This window comes from Hyaena hyaena, unplaced genomic scaffold (genome assembly GCF_003009895.1).
Source record: "Hyaena hyaena isolate Hyena2069 unplaced genomic scaffold, ASM300989v1 scaffold_1424, whole genome shotgun sequence".
Lineage (NCBI taxonomy): Eukaryota > Metazoa > Chordata > Mammalia > Carnivora > Hyaenidae > Hyaena > Hyaena hyaena.
In genome coordinates this window covers 212,774-225,029 of record NW_024082058.1, presented here as the reverse complement: position 1 = coordinate 225,029, position 12,256 = coordinate 212,774, and the positions used below count along the sequence as shown (strand labels likewise).

The 12,256-nt window shown below is 41.5% G+C and overlaps 1 protein-coding gene across 1 annotated transcript; it reads left to right on the top strand.

Annotated features, from left to right (window-relative positions):
- Nucleotides 1-371: 371 nt before the first annotated feature.
- On the top strand, nt 372-1,761 carry LOC120225522 (BTB/POZ domain-containing protein KCTD8-like). Its single transcript, XM_039223711.1, has one exon. The coding sequence runs from the start codon at nt 448-450 to the stop codon at nt 1,759-1,761; it is 1,314 nt and encodes a 437-aa protein (XP_039079642.1). The 5' UTR covers nt 372-447.
- Nucleotides 1,762-12,256: the final 10,495 nt, after the last annotated feature.

Here is a 12,256-nt window from a genome sequence, read left to right as displayed (position 1 = left end):
GTCAGTGCCGCCTCCCGGGCTGCGAGGAGTAGTTAGCGCCGCCGTCCGCGCCCCGGGCTCGCCGCGCGCTCGCAGGCTGCTAGGGCGGCGAGTTTTCTTTGCTCCGGCCCCTCCTCCAGCCCTCCCCGCGCGGAGCGAGCGGCAGCCTAAGCGCCTCTCGCAAGTCTCCCTCACACTTCCCCGCCGTCACCCCAAACGAGCAGCCGCTCCTCCTCGCGCCTCCACCGCCGCCGCGCGCTTCGCTCCCCCGATGGAGCCCGGGCGCCGCCGCCGCTGCCCCGAGCCCTGAACGGGGACGCCCCGGCCGAAGGACCGTGCCGCCCGGCCCGAGGGCGCACCAGGCGCTCGCCGAGGCCGAGGGCTGCCGCGGGTGCACGGCGCGGGCTTCGGGAAGGAGAAAGTGCTGCTCTCCCGTGTCCCTTGGCCGGCGGCGGGGGGGGGGGGACCATGGCTTTGAAGGACACGGGCAGCGGAGGCGGCACCATCCTGCCCATTAGCGAGATGGTCTCCTCGTCCAGCTCGCCCGGCGCGCCTGCGGCCGCCGCCCCGGGGCCCTGCGTGCCCTCGCCCTTCCCCGAGGTGGTGGAGCTGAACGTGGGGGGCCAGGTCTATGTGACCAAGCACTCGACGCTGCTCAGCGTCCCGGACAGCACTCTGGCCAGTATGTTCTCGCCCTCCAGCCCCCGGGGCGGCGCCCGACGCCGCGGAGAGCTGCCCAGGGACAGCCGGGCGCGCTTCTTCATCGACCGGGACGGCTTCCTCTTCAGGTACGTGCTGGACTATCTGCGGGACAAGCAGCTCGCGCTGCCCGAGCACTTCCCGGAGAAGGAGCGGCTCCTGCGCGAGGCCGAGTACTTCCAGCTCACCGACCTGGTCAAGCTGCTGTCGCCCAAGGTCACCAAGCAGAACTCACTCAACGACGAGGGCTGCCAGAGCGACCTGGAGGACAACGTGTCCCAGGGCAGCAGCGACGCGCTGTTGCTGCGTGGGGCAGCGGCCGCCGCGCCCTCGGGCCCCGCAGCGCACGGCGGCGGCGGCGGCGGCGGCGCGCCCGACAAGCGCTCCGGCTTCCTGACGCTCGGCTACCGGGGCTCCTACACCACGGTGCGCGACAACCAGGCGGACGCCAAGTTCCGGCGTGTGGCGCGCATCATGGTGTGCGGGCGCATCGCGCTGGCCAAGGAGGTCTTCGGGGACACGCTCAACGAGAGCCGCGACCCAGACCGGCCGCCCGAGAAGTACACGTCCCGCTTCTACCTCAAGTTCACCTACTTGGAGCAGGCGTTCGATCGCCTGTCCGAGGCTGGCTTCCACATGGTGGCGTGTAACTCCTCGGGCACCGCCGCCTTCGTCAACCAGTACCGCGACGACAAGATCTGGAGCAGCTACACCGAGTACATCTTCTTCCGTAAGTCCGCGGGGTCCGCGCTTCCGCCTCCTCCCGCCCCTTCGCGGCGCCGCGGAGGGTTTGATCCCGGCTGGAACCCGCCCGGGACGGGCGTCCCCGGCGAGTGCGGAGGGCTTTCCCTGGGAGGCTCCGTCACGCCGCAGGCACAGTTGACAGTCCCGTCCCTCACGCCCGTCTCCGCCAACTCCGGAACACGCAGTTCCCGAGCATTCCTTTTTGTTAACTTTGCCGATTGTGCCCTCTCCGCGCGCCCTGCTCCCTTGTGCGGAGGCGGGGACGAGACACGGATCACGACGCTGTGCGCCGGGGTCCTCCACCCTTCTCTCCTCTTGCGCGGAATTCCGGGGGGTTAACTTCCGTGGGTCTCGGCGGGATCCCTCCAGAGGGCAGCTCGGCGTCGAGGCCTTAGCGCGCACAGCCAGAAGCTCCTCCCGCTGGACCCTTTCTGCTTACACTTACGGTGTTTGGGGAAGGGGCCACGCGAGCAGCGGCGACTGTGTCTACCGAGCTTCTCAGGGGGCCAGGGCGTGAGAGCAGCTGGTGGGAAAGGGTCCCCCCACTCTTAGAAACCAATCTCAGATTTCTCCCGCCAGTGGTCAGGAACCGCTGGTCTCCAACAGCGCAGGGTGGAAGCAACGAGAGTTTGGACGTCAGCTGCTGGCAGGGTTGGAGCTTACTTAGGAAGGGTCTTGGTGTGTGCGCGCGCGTGTGAGTATGTGCTTGTGTTTCTTTTCTGGGCGCCTCACGTGCAAAAGGATTGAATCCACTTTCCCAGGGGGAATAAAATGCAATTCTCTTTCTGATCGGAGAATGGAGGCGAGGACTTGGAAAGCATTTGGCGTGGTGCTTTTTGTAGCGCGCTTCGGGAGGGCGCTCTGTGGATCAAGTTCAAGGACTGCACCAAATATCCCTGGGGCTGGGGGGATGAGACCGGCAGAGTAATCAGTGACGCTTATAGAGTGAAGAGGGTCACAAGTAGAGAGCTATTGGGACAAATGAAAAGCCAGCTGGGATGGCAGCAGGAACATCATTTGGCAGACGTTCTTTTCTTTGGGAAGACACAAGAAGCTTTAAAACCTGCCTGTAGAGTCCAGGAGAGTATCTTTGACAGCCTGTGATAGAACTAGCCCGGCTTTAATCTTTTTTTTTTTTTTTTTTTTTTTTAAATTCGCTCACAGTTTGGGAACTAGACCATCTATTGTACTTTATTTTGACTAGAAAAGCGGAAAGGACTTTTATCCCCCTCCCCCCAAGTGCAAGGTTGAATGGAACATGCTCATTGTGTATGTATTCTACTAACCTTGGAAATAGGGTGACAAAACCCAGCACACTAGGCCTTAGTGTTACATGGTCGTTTTTAATAGTGCTGGATTTCCTGTGAAAATCATTTCATACAGAAGCAAAGAAAATGCCCTTGAAGTAGTAGATAACAATCTAATTGGCTTAATTATATCACAGTGTTACTTGTTACACAGCAAAAAGTTTTATAGAAAAGCCACCCAAAGGAAGGTACTATGTTATTGCCTGTACAAAATTGGGATCTCTTTAATATAAAGTAATTAAAACATTATTTAGCATCACTGTTTACAGTTTATCCTTTATCAATGAGACCTTTACTACCATTTTAGCTCTTAAACATTTATGTCATTCCAATGTGGATATATTTCCAAGCATTTTAGAAGATGAGGTGAACTTTTGACTCCCTTCGGATTAGTGGGGTTTTTAAATTTTTTTTTTAATGTTTTATTTATTTCTAGGAGAGAGAGAGAGAGACAGTGCGAGCAGGGGAGGGTCAGAGAGAGAGGGAGACACAGAATCTGAAACAGGCTCCAGGCTCTGAGCTAGCTGTCAGCACAGAGCCCGACACGAGGCTCGAACCCACGAACCCGAGATTATGACCTGAGTTGAAGTCGGACGCTTAACCGATTAAGCCACCCAGGCGCCCCTAGTGGTTTTTATTAGAGAAGGTACAAGCATACGTGTTCAGTAGTTTAGATTCTTGCATTTTGAAATCTTTCACAGTGTTGGTATTTTTCTCCGAGAGTTGTGGACTTGAACGTGTCCATTATTTTATGAAGAGAATATAGTTGTCTCTCAGTTATGAAAACATTCCCTTAAAATAGCTTATTGCAGTTGGAAACTCATACAATTTAACTAGTAAGGTAATTTGAGAGATATTTTGAATTTGGGATTTTCACTTCTGAAGCCAGAAAGAGCATTAAACAAAATAAAATATCCATATTAATAATAGCTATTTGCAGAGTCTTTATACTAGCTCTGAGATTCATTCATAAAAGTCCTAGAAATCTAAGTAACCCACAGTCTTCTTCACTGATTATTCTGTGGGGGAAAATACACAATCCAGGTTAAATATTGTTTTTCTGAAGTGGTATTCTAGTCACTGACCAAGCACATGTAATATAAAACAAACCAATTTGCCATGTAAAATACTGTATATGCATTTACTGTATGTTGGTATAGATTGCAGTTTATTTTCACAAGTTCTTTTGCACAGGATTTCTTTTAATATTGGTGAATGAAAATACACTGTAAAATTTTTATGTTTCCATTTCCTTCAGTTTAGGTAATGATATAGATATACAGAGTACAATTATTTTGTCTAGCAGTGTCTCTACTTAAAGAGACTAACAGTGTTATTCATAAAAACAAAATTATTGGATGCACTTGTTTGCCCACTATGTATAAGTGGCAAAAGAGGGTCTTTTATCTATTATTTCCCCCTTGATGCAGTTTTATCAGCAAATATTTATTTTAGTGTATCAGTCATTTTAACACCTTTAAAATTCAGGCTATGTGTGAAATTAAGAGTATGAAAATGATCTGAAACTGTAGAATTGTAGTTTATACACTGGAACGTCAGTTTCAACTCCTCCCTCCCTCTCCCCACTTGCCCCTGAGTTTCTATACAGACAGAAAGAGAGTGGCAAATGGTTTGGTAATCCCAGACACTGCCATTTGCCAAATGTGTGATCTTGGTTAAATTATTTACTTCTTTGAGTCTCCATTCCCCTGTGTCATGAGGGTTATTGTAGTACCATTTTATAGGATTTGAGAATACATGTAAAGTGCTTAGACCAGTGCTTGACACATAATAAAAGCTGAACAAATATTAGTGGTTACAGTTATAAGCCATATTATACAGACTTTATGATTCTTGCCAATATTAAACTTTAATTTTGTTTTATAGTAAGTATGGTTGAATTAATGATAAAGTAAATTAGAAAAGTATTTTGCAATTAAATGATAGTATAATAAACTTTTAAAAGTTTGGCACGACCAGTTTGATAGCAAGTTCTTTCCTGGAACTGGGACTTTTTAGGCCAGGTTCAAGTAACCTAGGTTTGCCAGTCATATTACAGTTAGTTTTTTTGGATCAACTCCAACAGAACCCTTTTCTGATTCAGAGCCAAGAAGTGTTTTAATGCTTTCCACTAGGACTTGAAAGTTTGGTAATATTTTCTGACAAACACTGAGCTGGATTCATTATCTCCTTAAGTGCTTGTATCCAAGCCATTGGGTTCTAATGCTCAAGGTTATATACAGGCTATTAAACATTTAATACCAACCTCATTTGGCCACATGGACACTTTTATCTGTTTTCAGTATTAACTCATTATTTTACCAAGTCTTTTAGATTCTGGAACCAAAACTAGAGATGCTACATTGCATATTACTCTTCTAATACTGAAGATTGTCCTTTTATTTTTTTAATTTTAATGTTTATTTCTGAGGGAGAGGCAGAGAGAGAGAGGAAGACACAGAATCTGAAGCAGGCTCCAGTCTCTGAGCTATCAGCACAGAGCCCGATGCTGGGCTCAAAATCACAGGACTACAAGATCATGACCTGAGCTAAGTCAGATGCTTAACCAACTGAGCCACCCAGGTGCCCTGCCCTTTATTTTTTTATTTTTATTTATTTTGAGAGAAAAAGAGAGAGAGTGCACAAGGGTGGGGTAGGGGCAGAAAGAGAGGAGAGGAATCCTAAGTAGGTTCTGTACTGTCAGCCCTGAGCCTGATGTGGGGCTTAGTCTGGTGAACTGTGAGATCACGACCTGAGCCGAAATCAAGAGTCAGAAAGTTAACTAACTGAGCCACATAGGTGCTCCATCCTTTCTTTTCTTCCTTTTTTTAAACTTTATTTATTTTTATTTTGTGAGAGAGAGAGAAAAAGAGAGAGAGTGAGAACAGTAGTAGGGCAGGAGTTGGGGGGTGGTGGAGAATCCCAAGCAGGCTCTACACAGACAGTACAGAGTCTGCTGTGGGGCTCCATCTCACAATCACATCTCACAATCGTGAGACCGTGACCTGAGCCGAAATCAACAGTTGGATACATCACCAACCAGCCACCTAGGTGCCCCTAAATATTGCCCTTTCTTGAAGGAAAGCAGAGTGATTTTTGTGCTTTTTGGGTGTTTTTGGGAGGGGGATGTCTGTTAAGTGTGCTTGTGGATGTTTTTAGTTATGTCTAGAAGACAAGGCATTTTATGTTGGCATTGTGTTATAGACAACAGGTAGTTATAGGCATGGAGTATGATACATAGAGTACCCATACTTAGAATAAACATTATATATATCCTTTATTTCACATAATCAGTGTGTTTACAGAATGGTAGTACTATGTTTCTCTTAAAGTGCTTCCAGTTTTGTATTCCATATGTTGATTGAGTAATATTTGGTGTGAAAGTATATACTTCTCTAGGATGCACTTGATATTCTTTAAGTTTAGTGTATTTTTGTTGTTTTGATCTATGAGAGTGCCAGATCCAGGAATTAATGCTATAACTGACGGACCTGTGAATTCTGATTTTTCTTAATGGATTTTTGTATCTATTCTTTCAAATCTATTTTGATTTATTTTACTGTGTTGGGTTGAAGATATCTAGTTGAGTTGAAAATATTCAAACGGCTCTTCAGTCGTATGTTAGCAGGCCTGTTGTAGTAAAAGTTTTCTAAGAAATATCTTTGAAAGGTTATTCTCTTTATAAGCATACCTTTACATTTTTATATTATTTTCTCATCTAAAAATGTTTCTACTTTTATTACAAATATTGTTGTATGGAAAACAATTTTGTTAATAACTTAAAAAGTTGATTATTTTCCTTCTAAATTTTTTTTTGTTTGTTTTATTTATTTCTGAGAGAGAGAGAGACAGCATGAACAGGGGAGGGTCAGAGAGAGAGGGAGACACAGAACCGGAAATAGACTCCAGGCTCTGAGCTAGCTGCCAGCACAGAGCTTGACGCGGGGCTCGAACCCACGAAGCGTGAGATCATGACCTGAGCCTAAGTTGGATGCTTAACCGACTGAGCCACCCAGGCACCCCACCTTCTAAAGACTTGCTAGTTATTTTCATAATTATAGTGTGAAATTTCTTTTGCATCCACATGACTGAATGACTTTTGAGTCAGTGGAGAATAAACAAAAGGAACAGATAACTTTTTAAAATAGCAAGGTCCTGATTTCATGTAAATAGGTACAGTACTAAAGCAGACGGAAAATGACAAAATCCTTGGGGTGCAAGAAGTTTGGAGACTGTGCTATGGTATTGGCTCCTGCTTAAGGGTATTCAACTTTTATGTCTGGCATCATACTGTCTCTAAACTTGATCTTTTTTTATATAGGGTTACGACTTTAGCTTTCCCTGCTACCCTGAACAGCTTCTTGTTGGTCAACTGTTGTTCACCTTATAAGCTGAGACTGACTGATATTATAAGTTTTATTTGGTAAAATTCTCTCTTTTGTAGCATAGAATGCCAGAATTCATAGTGTGTGCATGTGCGCACGCGCACACACCTTAGGAAAAAAAAAAAGAAAAAAGATCCCTTGGAAAAAAGAGAAATAATCTGTACGAAAATAAGCATTAGTTATTATCTATTCTACTGTCATGAGTAGAGTTTTAACTAGCAAGAGTTAAAACTGTGAAGGGGCCCCTGGGTGCCTCAGTCGGTTAGGGGTTGGACTTCAGCTCAGGTCATGATCTCACAGTTCCTGGGTTCAAGCACCACGCTGGGCTCTGTGCTGACAGCTAGCTCAGAGCCTGCAGCCTGTTTCAGATTCTGTGTCTCCCTTTCTCTCTGACCCTCGCTTGCTCAGTCTCTCTCTCTCAGAAATGAATAAGACATTAAAAAAAATTTTTAAAAGTCAAAACTGAAAATGATCATTAACTTGTCATTCAAAAGTAGCCCTTGTTTGATTATGAAGGTGATACATGCAGTTTTAAAAATTTTATAAAAGTAAAATTAAAAACATCACCAACAGTAACTGCTAATAAAAATTTTTCATTTATTTTCTTCCAGTTTTTTTTCTATTTATGTATAGGTGGGAGACATATTTTTTTAAAGTTATGGTTGTACTATACAAATGATTTGTATGATATCTTTTCCTTACACATTCAATATACCTAATGACACTTTTCCATGACATTAACATTTTTATTGATGTCTTAGATAATAAAAGTATAATACATGTCCTTTGCCACAGTTAGTATTATAAATTAATTTTGGTGTAGAAGCTTAGAAAAAAGTTGATTTCTTTTTCAAAATACAGATTGTATAATGAAAAGAACATTTACTACATATATAATTTTGTGATGCATTTTATGCACACTACAATGTTCCTTGAACTGGGCATTGGTCCCCTACTACTTCAGTTGGGAAACTATGATTTGAAGAGGTTAAGCACCATCCCTGGGTCATAGAGATATATGGGGCTGAGAGGAATTTGAATGGTTCTGTCTTACTTCAAAGCATTTAAAAATTATACCTTTGCATTCAGTCAGTTTGGCAAATATATTTCGATGTCCACTAAATACTTAGAACTTAGCTCTACAAGCAAAAAGAGGTAGTGTGAACTATATATGAATGAATCAAATATTTCTTAATCTATGTAAAATTTCCGAAGAAATACAGTAACTATATGTTTTATGTCTTTACTTGATGAAAGGGTCAAATTTGTTTTGAATAAAGCTACCATATTCATGAATGTTCTTTAAACTAAAGGAAACAAACTATTTGACTCCATTTAGCACTTTTTTTGGAGAACAAGTAATATTTGTACATTGGATAAACTGACTTAAAGAGTGCTAAGGTAGTCATATACTCGTTTTCTATAGAAAATTCACTTTTACTTTGTTTATTAGAACATATTTTATATGCTGTTTTCTTAAAAGGTGGCATAATGAAGAGGCTATTTTAGCCTAAATCAGTTTTGCTACTTTTATGTAGTTTATTGGTTCTGAATATTGGTTAAAGCCATAAAGTTATATACTTGATATAATTAAGTTAAAAAGAGTATTAAATACGTGCTGGGTATTGGCATTGAGTTTTGGTATTTTTGAAGCCTTATTTTGGAAATGTGTGTGTGTGTGCGCGTGCGTGTGTGTGTATGTATGTATATTTATGTAGTATACACATGTGTATTTGAAGTTCTTGGAAAGTGGCATTTTAGACTACCCTTCAGTTTATATTTATTTATAGGTATCATTTTTAAGCCCTCTTTTGAATTAACTTCAAGGTATTGAGTGAATGATCAGCAGTTAGTACCAGCCACTATCCTGCAACACGTGCCGATGGCTTTTCTAATCGAGTTCATTGTTTTAGTAGTAAGGTTATACCATCAGAGGTTTTGCAAGGAGTTGCCTAAAGATGAGAATAACTTTACTCAGAGGATTTCAAACTCACTCCCTTAGGTTAGCTACTTTTTACATTCTGAGTGTAATAGTGAATCCTCAGCTGTTGACTAGAAAACACATCTTGTGCTTATCAGCTGCAAACTTCCCATCTTTCATTTCTGTGTGGGAAATGAAATTCAATTTCATATCATGAAATCGAATTATTCTACAAGGCTAGTTGTATTTTGCACCTTCAAAAATAAAAGTAGATGAGGTATTTTATGCTGAGCTCATATTATTTACAAGTTTGTATCTTAACCCATTGGTTTTTTAAGTGTATTCCTTGGTATCATAGTCATGAAACACTGACTGCTCCCTTGCTATGGCATCCTTTTGTGGTTAGTCTCTGTACTTCCCCAGGTACGGGGTCCTTATTGCATTGCCTACATTGTGTAACTCCTTTCTCTCTCTTTTTTCCTTTCTTGATAGATTCCATTTTTTCCTAACTTTATTGAGATATAATTGACATATAACATTTATTAAGTTTAATGTATACAACGTATTGATTTGATACATTTATATATTGCAATATGATTACCACTGTAGTGTTTGCCAGCACCTCTATCATATCACAGAATTACCATTCTTTTTTTTTTTTTAGTATTTTTATTTATTTCTAGGAGAGAGAAACAGCGTGAGCAGGGGAGGGTCAGAGAGAGAGGGAGTCACAGACCGAAAGAGGCTCCAGGCTCTGAGCTGGCAGTCAGCACAGAGCCCGACGTGGGGCTTGAACCCACGAACCGTGAGATCATGACCTAAGCGAAAGTCGGACGCTTAACTGACTAAGCCACCCAGGCGCCCCTAGCATTCCTTTTTTTGCAGTGAGAACATTTAAGTTCTGCTTTAACAACTTTAAAGTGTATAGTACAGTGTTCAGTGTTGTTAACTATAATCACAAAGCTGTGCATTAGATTCCCAGAACTTAATCATCTGATATTTGGAAGTTTGTACGCTTTGACCAATGTCTCCCCATTTTCCCCACCTGTCAGCCTTTGGTAAATACCATTCTATTCTGTTTCTATGAGTCTTTTTTTTTTTTTTTTTGGATTCCATGTATAAGAAGTATCATAAAGTATTTGTCTTTCTCTGTCTGACTTAACTCACTTAGCCTAATACCCTCAAGGTGCATCTATCACAAATGGCAAGATTTCTTTCTTTCTCATGGTTAAATAATATTCCATTGCATATATACCACACTTTCTGTATCTAATATCCATTGACGGACACTTATGTTGATTCTGTATCTTGGCTAGTGTGAATAGTGCTGCTGTAAACATGGGGAGTTGCAAATAGCTCTTCAAGATCCTGTTTTAATTTCCTTTGGCTGTGCACCCAGAAGTGGGATTGCTAGGTCATGTAACACTCTTTTCATGTTGATTTTCTGCATTAGTCCTTCTTGAAAGTTGACACCAAGTCTTGCTTTTGTGTTCTTAGCAACCAGTGCAGTGGCTAGTACACATTAAGAACTCAATAAGTATTTGGTTTTTTTTTTGTTTTTTTTTTGTTTTTTTAAGAAAAGTGCAAATTAATGGATGAACCAGGGATGTTGGTAGTTCCATTAAGGTAGTTATTGAATTGAGATTTTTGTATCGCTTGAATTTAAATTGAGCTTGTTGAGCAATTACCAGGCTACATCATGGGACAAGACATACACATATGAGTGAAAGAGACCTTGCATTTCAATACCAATATTAGTAAACCTTATATAACTGTGAACTATGTTATTAGGTATTAGTGTGTTAGTAAGAGACAAGTGTAAAGACATGAAAAGTTGTTATACAGGCATTTATAAGGAATGAAAATAAGTAATATGTTAACAATAATAGGGGGCAGATTAAAATAATGTTATTAATGAGCTTGTTAGCATTGTAAACACACAGACACAATGCCCACATACATTTATTTATATTTAAATGATATGAAGGATGTTTGGCAAATGCTCTGTGTTGCGGCCCATCTGCAACCACATTGCTGAGTATTTGCACTTCAAAATATCTTAGATGTGGAGTGGCTGCTACCTCTGGATGTGATCAGGCCCTATTGTAGTGTAATATAAGGTCAGGAATTACCTGGCTATACCTGTAGGTATTTGCAAAGGTGAGGATCTAGTCAACTCTATATTGCAATCTCTATCCTTAGTTTTTAAAAGTTATCTTAAAAGACACTTAACATATATTATTATTTTGTGATCAATATTGCAATATCAATTTTACTTATATTTATTAACCTTGTGTCAAGGTAGTTAATAAAAAATATACCAGCTTTTCTGGCAATAATAGCACGTTTCATGATACTGGATAGGATGCTCATTATTTCAGTGTTTATTCACCGAATTTCAGTTGATGCTTGTTCAGCAGGTGACTTAGAATGTGTTCTACCATATTGTAACCATTCTTGTATTAAAGTCTATTTACATGTGGGTGGGAGAGTAAGTTAAATATAACAAAAGAATATAAATTAAAAAATCTTTAGTGTTGACTTCTGTTCCCCAAAATAGCGAGTGATTTAACCATTCAGTTGTGTTACTTCCATTTCTTTCACTGGTTATAATAACCAAACTTTGAGCATAGATGAAATTCATAATCTATTGCTCTTTTCATCATTTTGTGTAATTAGACAGCTGTAATTTTTGGTATAAAGAGAATAAGGAGAGTAGTAGTATGTTTAGGGGCAGACAATACCAAAATCTGTCGGCTTCAACTCCTAAGAAGTAAAAACCTTGAACACTATGAATGGTCAATATTCTTTGGTCAGATTCCTTGATAATTCCTGGATCTATTTTTGAGATCTTGGGAAAATAATTTAATCTCCTTTCTGAAGGGAAAGTGAGGGAAACAATAATGCTCATAGGTTTGTTGTGAGGATTGAAGTAAGTAATCCTTGTAAAACACTTAGAAGAATATTAGGCACAAATTAAGTGCTCAATACATTTTACCTGTTGTCAGGGCTTCAGATCACGTAACTATTCCCATTTCTCTACATTACCAGTTCTCAGCACCAGATTTCTTTTCTTTTTCTTTTCGAGGAAATTGGTAGCAATACTTATCCATATTGCTCTGAAAAGATCCCATCATCATTAGTGAAATTAAAAAAAAAATAGACTTAGTAAGTATAAAATCAACATTAAGATATTAAGTTTACTTATTTATTTTGAAAGA